Raw genomic sequence first — 23,467 nt, 5'->3', positions numbered from 1 at the left:
TTGTTTGTTTGGTGTTTTTTAGGAATTTAAACAGAGCAAACTAAAATCAACAGTGAATAACATTCCTCTAAAAAAAAAATAGTAAGTTTACTTAAAACTTTCATAGAATTGTGTGAAATAAGTGCATAAAACATTTAAAATTCTATGAACTTTTGTTTCAGTTTCTCTGAAAGAACACAAGGGGGTGGGGTGGGGAACCAAACAAAAAACAACAACAAAAAAAACCAGTAGGAAAGATCAGAAACATGTTTAATGGACATACTATACCTGAAAAGTGGTTTATGCTTTCCAGAAAAAGAAAGGTCTAAAAATGTAATGGCTATAAAATTCAAAGCAAATCCTTTCCACATTCTTCAGGTAACAATCATTTATTCCAGTTCCCCTGCCCCTCCTTTTTTCTTGACACTGCCCCTTTTTTAAGTGGCACATCTATTTTATGTGAATGTACTTATAAGAAACTGAAAAGGTTATTAAGTCTTCAGTTAAGGAACAGCAAGGTGGAAAAGAGAAGAAATAAACAGCAGCTGAGGCAAAGACACACTGTTTTGGAGAACCTTTTAAAAATTCTAAATTTCTATAACCGAAAAGGGAAGAACAAGGATAAACAGAAGGACTTATCATTAAGGAACAGAAGGAGACAAGAAAACCTCCTCACTTTCCTCTTTCTCTAGGAAAAAAAAAAAAGTATTAAGAGTCTAGCCCTTCAGAAAATTTACTAATAAGAAGGTAAATGTGCATGCTGCTTCCCACAGCGGGAACGTGAGCTATGAGCCAGCCACTCTCTCTAAAGAGCAGCTTAATTGTAGATGGATATGGTGAACACTTCACCCTTTCACATATGATAGTGGGAAGAAAGGAAAATGCTTACAGAAAATTCTCAATTAAGCAACTACAGAATCATTCACAGGAAATAATATGCATCAAGAAACGTGTACTTGTATTGAAGGTCTTCTGCAGACTATGTTTTATTTTACATATCATGTTTCTCTAGGAAAATATGTGTTGGTCCTAAGTGGCATGCTTCCTCACAGCTGTTTGAAAAACATATACACTTTGTGTTTTATTTTCAAAATTCATATGCACTATATATATGTATACATATACACACATACATATATATAAGGTTCATGTGTATAGATGTTTGCCATGCATAAAAATGACAAAACATCTCCTATACTGTAGGTCAAATAGTCTATGAAACAAAATAACCTACTGGAGCACATTAGTGGATAAATTGCTGACAACTGTGTATTTTTACAGTGACAAAAACAGTGTTGTGAAAATGACTACAGCTAGTAGGGGTGAATACTATATTGGGGGGAAGAGGAGGGAGCGCAGCAGGAATCAGACTTGCATAGGTAACCACCACACTCTAACTGATAAAGTCCTCGCTCCTTCCTACTTTGTGTTCTGCATTTTATATTACCTGTTGCACATTTATAGGTAAACCAGGTACTAATATAAAACTACTATAGCGTTCTGTGATTCAGTTCAACACAAATTGATCAACTTCACACCCCGCCCATACCTCTCCCCACCCCCACCAAGACAGGACACAAAAAAACAACTAAAAAAAAGTAGTGATAACTTGTTTTGATGTCCTACGATGTATTTGAACAAATTTACTCTTATAGATTCACATTCCAGATTGAAAAATATACTTTAATGTGAACTATCACCTTATTTAATGAAGGGTTATTTCTGTTGTGCCTGACACACACAGAAATCCAAATTAAGAATAACCACTAAGTGGCAGTATCTAAATATAAAAAAAAGCAAGTTGTAAGAATTTGTATGAAGATGTCTTATAAAGAGATCATCCTACTTTTTTACATGAAAGTAGCCTTACCTCTTCCTGCAAAAAGTTATTTTGATTTAAAAACAAAATATTAAAAAAAAAAAAGCCAACATGTGTAGACTTATCTGCTTGCCCAGTGGAAACTGAATTCAATCAAACATACTGATATTAAAACACTATGGTTTTAAAACAGACTTTTAGACCTTAAGGTTGAATAGAACTAGCATATGTATTAGCTGCCTACAATTCTTCTGTGCCAAGGCAGCCCAGCACGGGGAGCATGCAACCCATAGGGAAGCAACCTTTATGACCTCCATAACACAAATTGATCTGTCCCATCTGACTTTTACTTCATAAGGGATCCATTAAGAGTAGATCCCTCAGATCCACCTTCATTTCAAATTGATCTTGTAGAATTCTGGCCCTGTCCCCACCCCCCAGAACTGTTGCAAAAGCAGCATCAAACAGGTAAAACAGATGAGTGAAGAGGATGAGCACCTATGTAACACCTAACTTGCTTACTAGGCTGCCTCAACTAGAACAATCTGATATGGTCTCCCTCAAGAGGTGACCCTAGGGCATAATACCAAACCTCGTAACACCGCTTTTCTAATATGACAAGCTATTTTTTTCCTCCCTTATTTTCAATCCTAATGATAGCTCTTCCTTCCTTTTAAGAACATGTATTATAATCTTGGAAGGGTAATTCAAACAGAGAGAACAGAGAAATCACTGGGGAAAACACCTCTGCATTATCAAAAAGTTTACATAGGCTAGTAAAACAGACATAAAGCTGACAGTATTGTAGAAGTTACAGTTAAATAAATACTTCTGCTGAAGCTGGCCTTATTGTTTCTGTCTAGATTTTTCAGTTTCATTTTAGCAACAGGCTAGTGAAAACACAGTATCCAGTTTTAAAATGTTATTCCCACATTTCAAAAATCCCTCTAAAAGCAAAGCAGAAGGAAACAGCAGTTACAAAGCATTTAGCAATTCAACTTCTATGGAAGATTAACGTCCCATTTAATGTATTGACGTACACATCTCAATATTTGCTCATTTTACTTCACTGAACTCCCTTTTTACAAGATGACTGCTGACAACTTAAACATACAAACCTACTCATATAAAATATTTTTCTATGATAGATTATCTGTGATATTGCTCATAGTTATATCTAAGATGTAATATTGGTTTCCATACAGCCATTTTAAAATGATAATTTCCTTCATATTAAGGGATTTGACATGTGTGAACCACATAGAATATTAGGTGAAATGCTGAGCCCTGAAATCAAACTTTTTTCTTCCAACTGTAATTACATTTTGCATGTTAAACCATAACAAAAACCCACTTACCTATCCACCAGCTTTTTAGCAAATCCAAAATCAGTAAGCTTGATATGTCCTTCTTTGTCTAGTAATATATTTTCAGGTTTTAAGTCTCTGTAAACTATTTCTTTGGAGTGCAGGTATTCTATTGCACAAATAATTTCTGTTGAGTAAAACAGCCCTGTGCTGTTGTTGAAACGCCCCATGTTGCGCAGGTAACTAAAAAGTTCTCCTCCTGGCACATATTCCATTAACATGTATAAAAAACGTTCATCATGGTTGGTCCAAAATCTGTAATAAAAATATTATTTTATTGAATAAACAAATTATGTCTCTGATTTGCTTTAGTATTAAATTTCTGTAAAATGATCTCTGTTGCCCCAACTATGTACATAATTAATTTATGGTTCCTATTCTGCAAATATTAAAAACCCAGGAATCTAGCAGGATTACGTAACAGACGTTCAAGTAGCTGACAATCTGAAAAGTAAAACAGATAGTTCAGGATGCGCACAGCACAGGCTAAGAAAGAAAATCTGATAGACTCTGTTGCATTGTACAAAACTGGTCTCTGCTAAGCACCTAATAACTGACTTAGTATACTGCCAGTCTGCTAAAACCAAACAATTGTTACACATCTTACATTTTATTTAATCAAATATTGCCAAAGTGATGGGAGGTGAGCAGAATCTGCTTTTGTAAAGACGTTTATGACAGTATGTTCAAAAACAGGACACCAGAGAGTTCTCCTTCCCCTCTCCTACCTTTTCCTCCCCGGAAATAGACAACCCCAACTAAAGTTACTAGATAAGCACCAGATCACAATGCTTGCTCTTCTATGATATCTTTAACAAAAGCAATAGAAAAGCAAAAATGACAGCAAAACAAGATTAATTTCTGTACCTCAGAATTAACCTAATGATAAGTACCTTCCATTCCTCAGACTGTTGCCTTTAATTTAAGAACTATTATTGTGGTACATTCATTACTAGAGTGCAGTAAAGAGCAGCTAAGGAAGAAAGAGAATCGTTCCATGTGGCTTTCAAATGCTTCATTACAGAATACAGGAATTTTCTCTTTCACATTCCCCACAACTAAGCTGGTTTTCTTTCTACCCACATTAAACAACTTGTATACCACACACCCAAATGTAACTCAACAGTTAAGAAGAAAATAAGTATCTGGTAACGTCTTTAAGAATATTGTACCATTTTAAAACAAACAGCTATCCCTATTACTACGAAAACAGAAAACAGTAAAACACTGTATCCCTACCTACTTTAATGATACAAAAATAGAAGTTACTTTAGCTTCTAGTCACTACATCTGCAGTATCACAAGAATGAAAGATCAATTTATCCCCCCCCCCCCCCCTTCTTCATGAGCTGGTTCCTAATCAAGGCATAGAGTCTCAAGAAAGATAAGCAGAGCAAACTGAGCTCCCAAACCCATGAGTGACTTTTACTCAGTAAGATTTTCATTCTTGATACCAGCACTGAGGGCAACCAAGAAAATGAAACAGACTATCGGACATCAGCAACAGCTCCTCCATTCCCTCAAAGTGATGAAGAAAGCAGAGCCCAGGCTTGCCTTTTGCTTTTACAGCACTACTTCCCTATCACAAAGTCATCAACATCATTAATTGGCTATTGATGATGTTCACAGTATCTTTATTTACTATGCAAAAACACTCTTGAGATGTATTTCAAGGAGTTAGGCAAAGTTGCACCTACAATAAACAAAGAAAGAGGAACAGGAATGGGCAAAACAAAGCAAACCACATACTTAAAAACCAGGTACAGGGGAGAGGAACAAAATCTGACAAAGCAGAAAAAAAAATGGAAGATCCAGACCATTAGAACACAGTATTTTTACTGGACTTAATTTCTTCAAGAACTGACTCTTAAAGGATTGTCTATCCACAGAAAAAATGGATACATTATTTGGTATACATGAAAAACAGCAAAATAACGAACTTCAGTTATTTGCAATACAGATTGCTTTCAATGGTATTTTAATACACAAAAAGAAATTATCACAGAAGCTGTGGTTAGAATAATATGCATGGTATCAGGTAATTTTAAAATTCAGCTTCACTACATAAACTTTGGATGCCACTGTGAACTCTTACAGACAACCTGTTTTAGCTTACAAGACATGGTTGATTTTTATTAATTCTTGTTCTCTTGAAAAAATAATCAAAGGTACATGTCAAAATTACAGCACAAGATGAACTGCTGCACCCAGAGTTATGATAGGTCACTCAAACATGTCAGTAAAGACAGCCAAGGAGTCTCCAGTGACTAGTTGTTGCAAGAGCACCAAAGAAGCATTTACAAAAAGCAGTTCAAAAATAAATAGATAAATAACTTCACTATCTACAGAAAAAACTGATTCAGGACTTCCCTACATGCAGGAAGAGCATTTCTCAACAGTAACAGGAAAAGAAAAAAAAAAAAAAACTTATGTAAAAGTCTTTATGTATAGGAAGGATGAACACCAGAAATAAATTACTTGCAGCATTACTTTAAAATTCTCCATCATAAAGTGCTAAAAAAATAGTGTATTAGGCTGCACTGGCACCTGTTCCTTGTTTTGCAAGCAGAGAAAGATACTATCCATGTTTAAGGTGGTGACGCTAATTGAAAATATAAAAACCAGACCATGTAGATAACAGTTCAAAGGCACTGAAGCAGAACTATACAGAAATTTTTTCCCCTTTTGGTTGGTTGGTTTTGGTAGGTTTTTTGTTTCTTAGGTTTTTTTAAAAGAATTTATGCATGTACATAGATATACATATAAAACCCTGTTCAGTCCATATTTTAACCAGTCTAACCAGAGGTAGTCAGCCTCTCCACCTTGCTTTCCACATGCATCTCAAACTCCACATACCCTAGAACTCATCTTGCTGATATGATGCCACACACAGGATATCTGAACACTGGCTGGAAACCAATAGCATCAAAATGCTGGAAAAAGCAACTGCACACCAGGGAAAAAGCCTCCTCCTGCACATCTCTTTCCATCTTCTGGATGACTACCATGCTTTTGCCTCTTCTTTTCCCTCTGATACTTTCTTAGCCCTGGGAGAAGGCTGCTGCTAGAGATTAACTAAGGCTAATTTTGTCTGATTTTACATAGAACTGATTAAGGCAGGTAAATGCAAAAGAAATCTTGGTCAATGGCCCTGTATCCATGCATGAGAAAATATAAATGGAAATTAACCGTGCGATTACTCAGAGGTTTAGTTATCCTATTAATAAATATGGACTCAGATAGACAAAAGGTGCTGTGAACAGAAAAGTATGATGCCTTCTCTCCTTAATAAAGGGATCATTAGAATCATCACAATTCCACTAAAAATAGTATTCTTCATGAACTGTGTTTAAACCATGTTTCTCAATAGGTTCCATCACTTAACCTCAATATGGGAATAAGAAAGCCCATGAAGTGCTCCTGTCATTTAAACTCTTTAAACATAAAGTTTGCAAAAGTAAAGTTCACAAAAGTTTTCAAAAAGCAGATACTTAAATCCAATTATATCTTTATCTAGATATCTACAGGCAATAAATATGTAAAAATACTTCTTTTCTCGCCATTCTAACATCAAGAATCATTCTAGAAGTCATTTTGATGAGCTAATCCTAACATTTCTTCATTAGTATTTTCCCCTCACCTAAGAAAATTTATCTTCTGCAGTATGAAAATAAGAGACAAAGTAAAGCTTATAATAAATTACTGCTTAAATGTTTAAATTATGTCTCTTGATTTTAAAGTCTTGATTCTTCTATAATGAATATTTTAGTCTGAAGTCTATTTTAGTCTAGATTACATAATAGAAATTAAATGCTTGGTGTTAAGTACCTAAAAACTTGCAGTGAGACTCTGGAACACTTTAACTGCACTTTATATACGAGTTAAATGAATTTTAAAAATACAACAACTTACAATCTGATCAAAAAGGGGTGGTTGACCTCTTTCAAGACTGACTTTTCATTGTGCACGTGTTGCTCTTGCTTCAGTCGAATGACATCAGGAATGCTCATTACTTTCAGTGCAAAGTAACGTTTGGCCATTTTTTCCTTCACCAGATGAACACGCCCAAAGGTACCCGTGCCTGAAAAGTTGAAGAAGAATTGTCAACTTATTGTAAAAGAGAAAAAAAGCAAAGATAATTTCCTAAATTAAAACCTACAGGAACTCAATTGCTGGGTTTTGGGGTTTTTTCCTTCCTTATCAATATACCAGTATTACATTTTTTACCTTTTTTCACACAATATTTTTCTTGGATTTCTCAATTTTTAGTGGTAATGATTTAATGAAAATAACGGTATTGTGATGGTGCCACTCTTCGGATAGATACCGGAAGCATTTCTTGCAAAGAGAAGTGGTCCTGAGAAAGGCTAAGGGAGATGTATAAAAAAAATAACTATGTAATATATAAGATTCAAATGTAACCAATATAAATGAAACAAGCAAAACTGTTCTCAAGTGCAGAAGAAAGGTTGTAAAACACTCTTAAATTTCAGAGATCAGTTTTAATTTAGATTGGGTGGCATAAACTCAAAAGTAGCATTCAGCTTATTATATCCACAGTGTGTGGCATAAAAGGGAAAAAAAAAATTCACTGACTGAGAATGCAATGTTCAATTGTAATGGAGTTAATAATTCCTCAACACAAAAACCTACTTAACTTTCCATATATTATTTATTGAAACAAGGTAGCTAAAAATCAATCAGAGTTTCAAAGGCAGGAACTCATAATGCAAAGAGTACAGAATATACAAAAATTATGACAACATCAAAAAAATTTCAGAATATTCGTCTACCAAGGTTCAGTGACTGAGAACAGCTCTCTGCAATTATTCAGGTGAGGACATTATTCCCTTAAATGTGCGCAGAGAGGTGAAGTGATTCATTACGATAAGGGAGTGATGGGAAAAAGATACTTAAAAGTTGCTGACCCTTCTAAAAACAAATTTTAAAAATCTGCTTATAGTGCTGCATCATTATATTACATGGAAACAGTATGATTTCAGGCATCCTTTTTTTGTAGTTAGTGTATTCCTTTTTCAAATCACTCTTAAAAGTATAAAAGGAACATAAAAACATATTGTCTTCTAAATAATGTATTATGCATTTCTCTATTCAATACAGTAGTCATTAAAATTCCTTTTAAGTGCATTGCACTCAAGACAATTATACATAATTGAACTGAGTATTTCTTTTAGTTTGAAATGAAAGTTAAAACTAGCACATTTAGCAACACTGCTATTTGTACTGCAACACAGTGTTATACATTTGAAGGTGAACACACATTTCAGCTCATCGGGTGGTTGCTCGTTGTTTTTTTGCTCATTAAACAATGCCATGTAGGTTCCATTAGAACCTACATACAGTGGATATTTTTAATCCTATTCTCTGACAGAAATATGTGCCACTATAAAGGACACTTGGCATTCAAACCAATTGCCTAACTTGTAAAAGGTCACTCTGTTGTTGAGAAACACCTTCAAAAAAAAAAAATTCAAAAACTTATACTTAAGCTCACAATCATCCCCTTCTTTGCACATACCCTAGGAAGGCAACCCATATACCTGTTTCAGTATTATTAACTGGTATGTCAATTGATTTCAGATTGTGCTGACTAGTTATGATTAACCTATACTACAATACAATTTTCTAAGATGTGTAGTGGGTGCAGGGAGATGAGTATAGATGTGAAAGGAAATAGATATTTGAGAGGCAGGTGGGGCAGGGGGAGACACCAAAAAGTGAACTCCCAAAACTGCATTACTTGAGGAGGGGAGAAGAAACAATGGAGTTTTTGCCTCTAGTAGGTTCAAGAACTTGAGAATTTATAAAAAAAAAGTTTGTGTTCTGTATGTGTATTCTCACTTAAAACATTTAAATTTTATTTAAGAGTTATTCTTTCTAGTCACTTGTAATATTGTTTAAGAGCACCACCTTTACCAAAAAACCAAAACAAAATACTCATATTACAAACTAGAAACTAACAACTTCAGCAATCCAGTTTTATAGAACTTGGAGCTCCATTACCAATACAGCTTTCAAAACCAGCTTTCGAGATAAAACTTCTCACTATACAAACCCACCAAGGATTACAGTTGTCCAAGCACAAAAGACTCTATCAAAGCAGTTTTACATTCCCACCTGTCCCGAGTTACAGTTCTTTAACCATGAAAACTGTAAATAGGTCTCAGATAAAGCCTGCTTTTATAGTGAAGTAAGCAACCAGGTTACCCTGGAAAATTTATCATGCAATTAAATCCTTTAACAATGCAGTCACATTACATGACTATACCTGTAAACAACCTTATTTTCATGGGGATGGGCTTCTGCAGTAAAAAAAAGCCCATACCACAAAAAGGCCCAAAAGTTTCCAAGCAGAGCCATCTGTTCAAGCTACTTAAAATACTGATTATTTACATCTTTATTGAATGCATAGACAAAAAATTGATTAAGTGCTGAAAAATTGATTAGGAGCTGAAATTTAAGTTCTGAGCATCTGGAAAAACACTGTCAAGAATACCTACAGTCGTATTGCACACCGAAACTAAAAATCATCTTACATTTTTAAGACTTCCAAATGTGGACTTGAGGAAATTAACAGTACCAACCCCATAAGTAAATACTGGGTTTAAATACATTTTATTACCTATATGAACAAAGTGCTTCCACAGACATATTCAACACAAAAGTTGTAAGTGAACACATACCCAATTGTTCCTAGGTCTTCAGTGATCTCACGTTTCATGACTTGTTCTACTTGTCCTAGAAATTTTTATTTTAGTATGCTTTGATTTTTCATTAGGCTATTGGCCTAACTTTACAAATGGTGCTGCTCAGAAATAACAACAGTAATAATAACAGCAATCACAAGTTCCATCCATTTTCAAAGAAGGACCTGTTGGGGACTTATTTAGCAATAGTTCTAACTTTGGAAACACGGCCTCTTTAAAAATGTCTCTGCTAGGAGCGGCAAAGCCTTGCAGGCTATTCCAGAATAGTGGCAAGCACCTAATCTAGAGAGCCTCCGGGAAAACCAGAAGACCACACAGACAGGCAAGAACATACAACCTCCCTAACCAGTTTTGTTGTTGAACTGATTGCAGGCAGTCTTTTTTCAAACATCTGTAGCCCAGTTTCAAGCAACTATGGAAATCAAGAAGACAATACAGACCAAGAAGTCATCTAACATTTGTTTTCAAGCGTCTCTTCTCATAATATGAATTTTCTCCCATTCAAGTCTTCCCCGAAAATCCATTAGGCCTACATCAGTTGATAGTGACAGTACCTAGACACACAACCACCAGCCTTGCAGCACTTTTGACAAACAATATGCTCTCTTAAAGCCCTAAAAAAATAATAGTGATGTTCTGGAAATTACTTACACTATTTAAGCTGTTCAGTCAAACTCCTCTCACTACAAAGAGAAGCAAAGAGCAAACATGACGAGTACTATGAGTTTTTTCAACCACGGACTTTAGCCATGTGGGGCCATTAACAAAGGGGAGCAGGGGAACTTGCTGAAACTTAGAAACAGTTGTATAAAAGTATGCAAATGGGGTTTAATTTATGCCTTTGCACAGCCACATACAGGACTAATTGAGCTAATTGTTTTTATCAGACAACCAGATAAAGTTTGCATACAAAGATGACTACAAGTGAAATATCTCACTTCAAACATTTGGTCTGGATCTCCTGCTCATGCTTTTAGCCATTTCTGCAAAGATTTTTAAAAATCTCTTCCTTGCAAATGGGGGGGCGGGGGGGAAGAGGGAGGAGGGAGGCAGAACAGGATGGGACATGACAGTCAAGGTGGGAGGCTGCAACTAGGTATTGTTACGGTTGTTTAGCAGAGTCAAGAAAATCTAGCTGTTTTATAAAACCAGGTCTTATAGTTGTAACTAGGTAGAAATTCTGCCCCTCACATTCATGGAAAGAAAACTAAAAAATTGAAGCAGCGAAGTGGCAGCGTGTAAGATAGAGGCCCAGCTCCATAAATTTGAGGGAAGGTTTCTGGAAGCAGAAAAAGGCAAGGTTACTAATCTTCTATCAAAGCACCACTGTCTCCTGCCCTCCAGGAAAGAGACACTAAGGTCATGGAACAGTTAATCCCCAGGAAAGAATTGTTCAATTATTTGCCCTGATCACCTCAGGCTCAGCTGTATGAACTGGCTAAATTTGACCCTCTGACAGATAAGTAAATATTCCTTAGGATTACCTTAAAATAGAAATATTTTGTACTTGCCCATCTGGCACGTAATAATTAAAGGAAATACAGTGTTTACAGATTTGCACAATATTCTACTGACATTTATTTAAGGTTTAGTTCAAAACAAGAGACCCTCAGGGACTGTGTACCGTTCTGGATGAGTCCTGGGATGTACCAAGTACTATCTTGCTGAAGGAAGAGCAATGGCTACACACACACACATGCACGTACACATGTGCATCCCTACCTATCTCTATTATAGTATGTAATGCTAGAGTTTTAGAGAAAAAATGCGCTTACATCAGAAAATTATACCTCATGAAAACAGCTGTTATTAGCAGGTAATAGTAGTTTATTTGCGCAGTCCCATTCTCCCTACTAAGGCATATAGCAAATGATGGTTTCTGGCCACCAGTAACAAAAGCAAGCAAAGAGTGCCTGTGCTATTTGCAACATGCAACAACATAATTCAAGATTTTCAGGACTAAAGGGGCAAGCAGAACAAGCATTCAAAATGCTGACCACTAATCCAGTATAATCTGTTTACAACAGAAACAATAAAATTTTTGGATCCCTTTGCAAATTTAATGTGGTTGCAGAACTTGAAGGAATGCCAGCAATCTTCTCAATTAGGTAACCTTTTCATGTTAACACACAAAGGGAGGAGGGCAAAAACTGCAGAGGACAAGCTTGGCCTAGGTATCAAACGCAAGGAGGACATTCTCAGGCTTACAAAACAAGCTGGATTCCCTAATACCATTCCAAAACGCCATAGCCAGCTTCCAGGATTTTACTCTCTTTGAAGCCTGGTAAAAAGAACAAAGAATGTGGGAATATTTCTGATGCAATTTTAGATACTTTTGATGCTAGGAAAACTAATCCTGCAACTTTTGATCAGCTAAAACAATTGAGTGAGTAATCATGTAGTGACTATTTAGCTATTGATGTAGGTGACTAATTTAATGCTCAGTTTGCCTCTTTATTTGCTCCCATTAATTAGGCCCAGCTGTTCCAGCTTCCCATCCTTTTAATCCCCAGCTCTTTCTTAAAAACCAAGTTTGCCTTGCTCAGATAGATACCATCTGTTTTAATGAAGAATAAACTAGGTCATGTGAGATCCACGACCCTGAGGGCTGCTTTCTGAGTCCCAAAGGGGTTGGTCCTGACTTCCACAGATGCCTACAAAAAGCATCAGATGTATTTGCTTTTATTTACAATTAGAAGAAACATTTCCTACTGTGCCACATTAGTCTTTGATGGTAGCCACAAGCACAACAGACTTAATTCTGTTGAATATCAGACATAAATTAGGTGGATTGTATCAGATTACAAATTCACTATTAAATGTCGAGTTTGTCTGCCACTTAATCTCTGTCTCATCTCAGGACGGAACTTGAACAGCCTAGCAATACATGTCTTAAAAGGAGGAGTGGGGGTTGTCAGTAATTCTTGACAAAGAAGGAGAAGAAGTGGCACAGCAAAGGAAACCAGCCTGCCCAAATAAACTGGTAATCAGAAGATTAACACTTGAGAGAAAGATATGGGGAAACCACATGACACGAGCAACTGGGGGCTTCTACAACAGAAGATGTGGTTGGCACATGAACAGAGCAACACAGAATGAGGACGATGATTTTGGGCATCACAGCAGCCAAGTTCACGGGTTTTTTTATTTTTCAACCCATAAACCAGTGTCAACTGAAAATGCCTCGCAGACTACCACTCAACCTTCTCAAATTCAGTGTCTTCACACTGTTCCACAAACCAGCTGTGGATTGATCACCATAACTCTTAGACTGCTGCTTCTATACCACTCTAGAGGGTTCTGATCTAAACCTGAAAAACATGCCAGAGAAATAAAGAAATTTAGAGGAGGTTTTACAGACTGCCTGTTGTTCTGTCTAGAATTGCGTATCTCATACTATTGAATGCAAGAAGTAAATGTCAGGCAATACTTTTTGCAAAGCTTTTGTATATCCTTCAATGATCATATATCTGAGGAGACAGTCTGATTAAGAGAGCTGAAAAGCATATAAAACAGAGATGCCTCATGTAGTGTTCACCATGTGCAGCTCCGCCAGAGCAGCTTGCTTCTATGACTTTGTTCATTCATCCATTGTGCTATGATTCAGTTTACACTAGGAACTCCTCAGATAGAGAAAATGTCTTTCTACTTAGCAATAACATGAGATACTACAGAGCAAGAAATATGCCTGCTACATTCCAGGCAAAATTATCACTCTTCAGACTACCTGTCCCAGAAATTTTATTGCCAGTGGCATACCAGTGGTGTTCTCTTACTTCTATTTTGGATTCTAGACTCATCCCTTGTCAACCTATTTTTCAACTGAAAGCTCAGTATCATTAATTCTTTATCCCAGCTCAGTTCAAGCTGAAAAGAAAGTAGCAATGCACGTTCAAAATACAGCCTAGCTTTTGACTCAAAGATGCTGCTGTAAAAATTTTCCACCTATTTGCTGCTTCCAGATTCCAAAGATCTGGCATATTTTCAGGTCCTTTCTTATTTGGTATACAGGGAGCCTATAACAACACACCACTAAAACTACATTTGACAATCTGGACTTTGGTATAGTCTCTTTTTGACTTCGCACAAGATTTGATATGCCAGAGAATACCAAGCAATTGTGTCAACAACTCTTGCTGTTGACCCACCCATTTAAGTCTTTCTGAATTACAATCCTTAAGAACACAGGAATCACCAGGCTAATTAATAGCCATCCATCAAGCTTCCTGTTTTTCACATAGTTCAGAGACAGGTTCCTGATTTCCAAAAAGTGCCATTCAACAGAATACCCATGACGGGAGTTCCTTTCTAATTCCAGATAATTTTCTCTTTTGGCTCACACCTTATTGGGTCTCTAGAAAAATATTATAACTATCAGGGTGTCTTTAAACAAAACAAGCAGAATCCTTGAAAGTTTCTCCTCCCTCTTTATTCTTTATTTATTTTGAAATACTAAGAACCAATAAATAAATGATACCAGAAAGTCACCAGCCTGCTGGTGATAAGATAAACCTTAATTCTTTCCTTTTCTAAACAGCTCTTAGAACACTGAATTTAAATGCATGTCCATGTCCCTTCACAAAACTTTAATATCCACAATCTTGAGATCAGTTCTCTTAAAACTAGTATTTCCCCACTTGATTAATCAACAGTATTTTTGTAACTCTTCCCATGACTTCTGCTACCTGTGATTCATGACACATTGATATAAAGAAGATGAACAGATGAGTGGATGAAAAGTTTTTCCGCAGTATTGAAAAATAGGACATTGCAAAGTCATTATTACTCATACTTTTACCTATTTCAATATTGCACATGAAGTGTTGATAGGCCTCAACTGCAAAACTGTAAAGACGTAAACATTTGATAAAAACAGCTCAAATAGAAACCTTTAAAGATGTAGTCCTTTTTCACCTAGAAACTAAGCTCTAAACTACTTTTGCTGAACTAAATTTAGGAGGCGTGTTGAAACAGCATATTTTAAATGGTACCAAACCCCTGCTAAAAGTAAAGCATATCAATCTGTATTGACCCAATTTTAAAACAGCTTGGTCTACCACGTTTTAAAAGACAAGCACAGTTAAGCTAAGAATCAGGTACCTGTCTGGCTAGCAACACATCCAAGTTAAAACACTAGAAAGCATTAAATTATATATTTCATCTGATAAGAATTTCAGGTAATTAAAGCATTATCAAAAAGTGTCACTTTTTAATAGTTGGAAAAGAATCTGTAAATTAGAAAGTATACTAGCAAGATAGGCCATCTTTGGACTTTTTAGAGTTATAAAATGTTATTCAAATCCTATTCACAGAATTGCTTCTTTCAGGTAGGGAGAGATTAAAATCAGCACGTTAACTGAGTGCTTCTTGGAATGCAAATATTAAAGAGAAGGATTTTTTTGTGTTTGTTTGTTTGGGTTTTTTTCCTCAAAAAAATCTCTCAAACAACAAAAGCCAGACATACAAAACCCAACATCTAGCCACTGTTCATTAACTGGTTCTCAAAATTCCCGCCAAGTTTAGAGTAATTCAGGATTCTTTCTAAATGAATTTGTGCTCAAAGTTAATATTTTATAATTGCTTTAATTATTTTTTTCTTTGTTTTAAAACACTATGAAACAGCTTCCTTAAAATGAAACATAAAACAAATTGATGGGCATTTAGGCTAACAGTTACTATCTTTAATTAAGTGTGTTACACTTTTGCTTACCACTAACGAAATAATACATGAATGCATCACGGAGTAACCAGACTCAGGCAAAGAGAAGGAAAACCAAAAAGATGAGTCTAGTATTAATCTAGGTATCATCAAATCCCAGGTTTTAGGCTACAAGATTCCTTTTGATTGTTTAAAAAAAAAGCTACAACAGAAACATTTTATATTATAACACAAAATGATGAATCACAAAATGATGAATCCTGATCTCTCTTCAGATACTGTTTTATTTTGGGTCTGCTGTTGTGAATACATGGCTTCTACTTCTTGAGCTGGGATTAGTGCTACATTCAAAATTTTGAACTGGATGTCCCAGAAGCAGTCTAAGCCAGAAGGGATTGACCTCTAATTTTCTATGAAGATGAATAACTTGCAGTTTATCTCTGGTGGTGCATAAAGAATCAATTCTAGTAAATCATTAATATACCATTTTTCACTTATTCTGTTCTGATGATGAGCTAGAAGTGCTTCCCAGTGACTTTTTTCCCCTCCCAATGAAGGTAAGAAGAAAGATGGTGAGTAAAACCTATGCAGGGACATACTAAATTGGAAAAACTAGCTCTGTTGCTAAGTTTAATACCCACAATCAAATCTTTACCCAAGAGGACAGTAAAGCTTTCTCTCTCTCATTTGTCAGCACTTCTATCTTCACCTTCAGTTCTCCTGTTTACAGGAAGCATTTACAAAACTGATTTGGCTAGTTGCTTTACTCAAAATCAGCATGGAGATATTTAGTTTGGCTTTCCACAAAAAAAAAAAACCAACCCAAACAAACAAACAAACAAAAAAACAAACAAAAAAACATTTGCTGTGTCACAAAGTCAGGGACAGACTTAAAACCTTTTCAAGTAACTTCAGCTAAAGAAAGCAGTCATTGAGGTCTTAAAAGTTTAAGACAGCACCTCTGTAGAAGACACACCATAGTTCAGGTACTTAATAGATTGTTCCAGTAGCTTTTTCTCTGTCACTTGCTACAGTTGAACATACTAGGTCCTATATGTTGCTACGAAACTACTGTATGGACAGAGCTTATAATTATACGCAAAGAAAATGGAAAACCTTAAAATGAAGTTGACCAGCCAAACAACTACAAAACATGGCTGTGCCCAAAACTCATGTTCTCATCTAAGAAAAATACATTAAAATATCATTTTGATGACTAAGAAACAAACACAAACGCATTAATCTGTGAAGGACTTAAAGAGTCATTCTTTTCCATATAAGTTGAAGTTACATGGAGTCTGATAAAGATCAGAGATAATAACGGCAGCCCCTTCTGAACTACCTGAGGCTAAATAGGGGTACTTAGTAGGTATCTAACACCTGATCAGCCACTTTCCTTTTCAACCCAGAAATATGTGCCTCTACGCACTTCTAGGATTTTTACATAATCAGCGTATTTTTGTCTGTCCTGAAACTCAGCTCTTGCAGATTTCTTCCGTTGTTTTCTCCAAAAGAACTACTTGATGCAAGTCAGTCCCATATTAATGCAAAGAAAGTATCAGGCTTAATATCCTTGACTGTGTCCTTTTAAAAAACAAAAAAAAAATCTTGTTAAAGTACAAAGGTTTTTTATTGCTGAACTAATGTAATAAAAGCCACATTGTTTGTACTTGACCAATTTCCTCCTTCACCAGTGCTGGACAGAAGCCTTTGAGGGACTGATACCTCTTACAATACATTCCTTTCAATTACATTTTGCTTCCATCTTCATCTAAAGTAGTCCTAAAGGAGAAAAAAAATCGAGGGGGACATTTCACATAGTGCACAAAGACCGTACTTTTGAATACTTTTAAAAAAGATTATCTATTCACTACTTAATATGGTATTTCTACAATGCTTTTAAAGTGTAAGACTAAAGAGTAAATTATGTTGAAGAGCTCCTGGATGAAGACAGATCAAAGACCTTAACTTAATTTAAATGCACTCAGCACATTTTAGTTGTCTCGTATGTTTCAGGAAATAGCTAAATAGGCAACTAATAGAAAACTGTTCAAGATTACCTATTCCCTGCTATTTCATGTGTTACCACAGAATTAGGCACAGAAGGCTCTAGTCCAGAAACACACTTGCATATGTATTTATGCACAGCTATACCAGCAAAACTGAGATTTATCTAGAAAGGCCAGGTTGAAATCCAGATATACTAATATTCAGAAAGCAAATTCTATCAAATTAACAGTGAAATTAAAGTTCAGTGGCGGCCAATACCTACTTTTAATTTTTTTTTTTTTTTTAAGTTTAACCCTTTTTCATTCAGACTTTTGACTTTCATTTTTAAAATTTCACTGACCTAGAGCTAACTCAGGATAACAAAAGAAAAAAACCCAAACAACTCTGGACACTCACATTGAAGACAAAGCCTGTCCACTGAGTAGTAGTTAAAGGCCTCAAAGCATCAGAAAGTTCATTCTTCACACTATACCTTCAAACCTTAAGACTGATATTTTTGAGAAATGACAAACTGGAGTTCCTACTTCTTTCAAAGATAGAAGGTTACCACAGAGGATCACGTAGCCTCGTATCATCTCTTTATGGTTGGACATCAAAAGATACAATGGATACGTGTCCTGAAAGGCTGCCATTGTTCTTGGCCTGTTGCAATTTATGGTGGGAACTTATAAAAAGTCTTTTCATAATACAAAAAAACAAAAGTAGTAAAGTTGAAGGCTAACCATGTATAAGCAGTAACTGACCAGCTCATCTGTACCCCAAACAGAGAGACTGAGACACAGAATTTCTCCATCTTTTAGGCAAACAACCAACAGCCTCCCCAGACACCTTGAGGTGGAACTTCCTCAGTTATTACAGAGCTCACCTTTGGACCAGCCAAGTGGAATCCTTTCCAAGTCAACAGAGGGGAAAAAAGGCACTTCTATATTCAATTGAGCAGTTTTACACATCCAATTTATGAACCCAGAAGTAATTATTTCCCTCTGCTGATTATAAAGTGATTCTACACATGTAGGTTTAATAGGCATTTACACTACATAGGTCTACATTCAGACAGATGAAACCAGCCTTGAAGTTACATGGTCTGATAAGTGCACGTGGGATTTCATGACATGGAAATTATTGACACAGAATATACTAATTTGTGTAAGGAAGTATACATTTGTGATGTTTAAAAAAGAATTGTTAGCAGCTCACTAAATTCTTCATACATGCCACCAAAACTATGCCAATCATACCTATACAACTTTTATAATCTTCAGCACTGTGACCCAAATAAAACTTACTGGCACAATACCACGAATGTGCTATTAAAAAAGTCAGCTCATTCATCTAGCATTTTTTTTTAAATACTAATGTAGTTAATAAACAGACATTACACACAAGAAAGAAGAGATGCAGTTTTTTTTACAAATAATCACAGCTCAAACCACACCCAATTTGCAAGCTTGCGTTTACCCATATAATCTGTAATTTTACATATGCTATTCAATTTTATACAGCACAAGAGAGTCTAAGAAGGTACTTAAAACTATTGTTATGTTTACCTTACACTTGAGCTGTTATGCAGAAAGAAAAAAGATTTCTGATGCAACTAAGCTCTTTTCTGAAAGCTTTATTTAGTTTGATCTTTATTTTGAATGGGTTGTACTGAGTACTAAAGATTTTCTTATAATATGCACAAAGGACTTAGTGTTGTAACTATAGCAAAATGAATACCTTCCTAAAACTCAAATAATTTCTTTGCGTCTATAAGCTATGAACAGTGTGCTCGGCCACTGAGACCCTGTATTCTATCTTCTAAGTAAATTAAGTTTTGTAAAACAAAATCAAGGTACAAGGCAGTAAGAATCTTTTCCTAAAAGACTGTTTCAGTCTGGAACAAGCACTGCAAATGGATTTATTTTTGGTTAAGGGTTAATACATGGAGAATTCATGAGTGGAACAAAGTATTCCTCAAAACGAAGGCTTTGTTTGTATTCATAAGGCAGTATCAATTGATGTTCCTGAGAGACTACAGAGTAAAGACGCATTATGTACCTAGAATTTACTTCACATGTTCATCACCTTTCCAAATTCTCACATATTACAGCATACAAAAAAAAATGTAACACTGTCCAAGGAAAGGTGATGAAACCACTGTTGTTTGGCACTAGAATGGACATAATAGTATTCTCCACATAAAGAGCTACTATGTGAGAAAGAGGAAGTAAGTCTAGAATATCCAAATAAAGTTATATCTGATATGGAACTGGAACAAATGCACTAATACAAATATTAAGTTTCAAAATCCCAGTCTCCAAATTCCATTCTCAAATATCAATTAAACATTTCAGAAGAAACTCTCTATAGTGCCTGGGAATTACATTACTGATAGAAGTAAAGACTGAAAGTATTCTTTGTATTAATACCTAATGTTACTGAAGAGATGTCAGTGTTAATTTAACAGATATGTGTAGTGTAAACACTTAAATACTCTAGCAGAAAAGGACTGTGGTCTTTACATTTTTCACACTGTTCAGGATTGTATGGACCACTACACTGTTTTTTCTCTATAATGCAGAAACGTAAGTCTAAACTCATTTAAAATTCTTCTGTTTTCTAACTTCAGTTCAGATTACTATGTGACTGAAACACAGAATAGATTAGTTTTTTCTATTTTTACTATGCAGCTTCTTAATAGGAAAGAAAAGCCACTTGATGAAGTTTCCACAGTTAGAAGTCAACTGCCCTTTTTAGTTTTATATACATTTTCCTTTCCCTCCCATCTCCAAACTGGGATCCAGTCTCTCTTCAATATTATACCTCTGAATAGCATTCCCAAGAAACACATTCAAGCCATAACTGACAATTATTTAAATGGACAAACATGAACCAGGATGAGAACATTTAAGAATTTATGAAAGAGTACACCCAAACAACCTACAAATAAATTCCTTTTGTGAAACAATGTTGATTTTCAAAGTGACTCTTGAGAAACAAACTGTACAAGAAAATGGAAATCAAGAGGTGAATGAGTCGCTACACTCAATACTAAAGTAAGTTTCAGAGGCTAGGGCATATATCCTAACAATATGATCAATTTTGCAACAGTAAGGATAGACTTTTTGGCTGAAACCAGATGGCATTTTTGTGCTGGACATTGTTTCTGTACAGGTTTTTTTTCTTTTTTTTCCTTCTTTTTTTTTTTTTAAAGCATAAAATAATCTAAAGTACAATATTTATTTTAACACCATTTGCATTAAATGTAGTTTGCTAATTTTATACATCTGAAAACACAGGTGGGAAGATACAGTATGTCACAAACAGGCAATGATATAGGTGAACTGCCTAAAAAGTAATTTTTCCCCATCCAAAAGCAAGCTTGACATACAAGGTTATGGAAATAAATCTCATTTGCAATGACTATTAGCAGCTCCTGAACAAAAATATTTGAAGAGTAAATATATATGTACATAAAGAATTTATCAGAATTGAAGTTATTCATGACTCACAATATGAAACTGAGAATTCTTCATACAGTCACTTGAAGAGTGAAGAGAAGGATAAGGTTCAAAAGTAAACACCAATGACATAGGGAAATAAAATATCCTTTAAAATAAAAGGATAATTTTAATAAAAAAGAAGTACTTATGCTTCAATCACACATAGGCCAAGCGTTTTAAGATTACCAAAAGGATGCTTTGTTTGGACAGGTGAGCACAATTTAGCTTACCTCAATTTACGCTTACCAAGCTGCAATATTCACTCCTAAATTTCCAAGCTAATATAAACACTGGAGAAGAGCTAAGCTTATTACTTCTTGGAATATTTATATCAAAATGCAGGTAAGTGATTTCAAACCCATTTTATACTATTTGATAGCTAGTTTTATAGAATGACCAACTTACCCAATATAAAACAGTATGTGTAGTGTGAGAAGGCTTAAATCTAACAAAATCAAAACCTGTATTGCAAAACATTAGTAAGTCCCATTATAAACTAAGTCTCACAGTATATGCTTAACTTTAAATTGTATATAATCTTTCAAAATACAGATCTCAACTGTTATTTCTGATGGCAATTTTGTTCAAATTTATGATTTCTAAATTATTTATGAGTAGGCCTTTCTTAAATATTATCTGTCAATTCAAGGACTGGCACCATTAAAATAAAGTCACCTCATCCTCACTTTGTAGGATTTGAACAATACCTTAGACAAAAATCCATATAAATCCAGAAAAAGGAAAACAGTAGGCACATACATGAGCATGTGCCCGATACAAATCTTTCCATGAGATCTGAGAACTTGCCATAAAATCTGAAAGCACTTCAAACACTGTCAAACAAATTTAGTTCAGTTTTTAAATGCATTGAGAAGAAAAGGCCACATAATTTTTCGCAGGTATTGAGTTTGGGCTGATAAAATCTAGCCTTAGTAATGACCCAGTGTTCAAGACTCACATTAAATTGCAGAATCTCAGCCTAACAATCCGTTGGATTCACCCACTAACCTGACAGTGACTAAGCTCAAAGTAGTACAGTGGCAAATCACTTAAGATGTGTGCACAAGAAAAGTCAATTGAGATGTTAAAAACTGCCTTTCAGGACAATTGTTTGGACAATACACTGATTCAATACACATGGACAGCTCTCCATCCTCAGTGGACTGGCTAATCTAAGGAATGCCTCAATGGAAAATGAAGCTTTAAAAAGAAAAGTAAAGAAAACAAAAAAAACCCCCTCTCCATTATCTGTGACAGTCAAAAGCATCAGGAGATCAGAACCTTGAGATCCAAAACTGATCAGTGCATGATTAGTGTTACCTGGTTTCACCCTTTCTCACAAACCTCTACTCTAGACACAAGAGTTTAACTTTTACATATAGTGTATTTAGAATACTGCATGGAAGCCAATTTTCAGCACTAAAGATTTATCAATTGCTCTGTTCCACAGGCCCTGAGGAGTTATTTCCTGGATCTTACCTAATAATGTTCTGTATGGTCATAAAGAGTATCAAGTTATTATATAGTAGTAATAATAGTGAAGACTACTAGACAGACCTTACTAATAGAAACACAATTTCCAACCCATCATATCACAGCTACAGTTACAAGCTAGTCAGCCATACAGAGCCCTTTTTATGTCCCCAGTGTTCTCACTTTCCAGTCACTGAAAGCAGTTAGTCATTAATACTCAAATCTTGAGAATAAAACCAAGTTATCTTTTTTCGTAAGAATCAGTATTTTCTTTTAGACTTTCAGTTATTTTACTCTGCTATCCTATGTATGTCTTCATCATACATCAAATTTCTTAGCAACACATACCCATATACGTAGATATATGGGTATACAATATATATACACACACACACATTTACCCAACCACAGGTTAATTTATTTTGTTGTTTACTGCCATAGTTGCTTCTCACTTCTACTCTCTCCTATTCTCTCGCCCCATAAAATCTCAGAATTAATTATCTGAACCTAGTCTGATATATTTAAAAACAGGATCACAGTCTGCCATAGAGAACAATGAATAGCAAATCCACCACCACCTTGATAGGATAGATTAAATTACAGCTAATTGAATTCATGAGCTGTAGTTCACATGCCAAGAGTACTTGATATGCCCTTGTAGACTCTGTTTCTCCAAAATTGTAGCATCATTACTTACTAAGAGGTTCATTCGCTATTGTAGTTGATATAGCACACCTTTCAACAGAAATGTATTTTAAATTATTAATTTTAAAGAATAAGCATTTCAATATAATTTATAATTCAGGACTTACTCTTAAAGAAGTAGTGCACAAGCACAAATGTGCTAAAATTAGAAGGCAGGGCCAGATATAAGGATCAGAAATAACACAAAACCAATCCATCTGGGCCAGGTCATTGGTTCGTATATAAACCAAATCAGTTGCAAC

General features: G+C 35.3%; 1 protein-coding gene across 2 annotated transcripts in view; it reads right to left on the bottom strand.

Annotated features, from left to right (window-relative positions):
• PRKX (protein kinase cAMP-dependent X-linked catalytic subunit) overlaps positions 1 to 23,467 on the bottom strand; it is a 60,768-nt gene that overhangs the window by 23,859 nt on the left and 13,442 nt on the right. For both annotated transcript variants that reach the window (XM_075522839.1, XM_075522829.1), the window contains exons 2-3: positions 7,078 to 7,246; positions 3,157 to 3,420 (exon numbers count right to left, since the gene is read on the bottom strand). In XM_075522839.1, the coding sequence (XP_075378954.1) occupies positions 3,157 to 3,420; positions 7,078 to 7,246 (433 nt within the window). The remainder of the gene's footprint in view (positions 1 to 3,156; positions 3,421 to 7,077; positions 7,247 to 23,467) is intronic.

The sequence above is a fragment of the Mycteria americana genome, chromosome 1 (genome assembly GCF_035582795.1).
Source record: "Mycteria americana isolate JAX WOST 10 ecotype Jacksonville Zoo and Gardens chromosome 1, USCA_MyAme_1.0, whole genome shotgun sequence".
Taxonomy (NCBI): domain Eukaryota; kingdom Metazoa; phylum Chordata; class Aves; order Ciconiiformes; family Ciconiidae; genus Mycteria; species Mycteria americana.
This window is presented reverse-complemented; position numbering and strand designations above follow the sequence as displayed.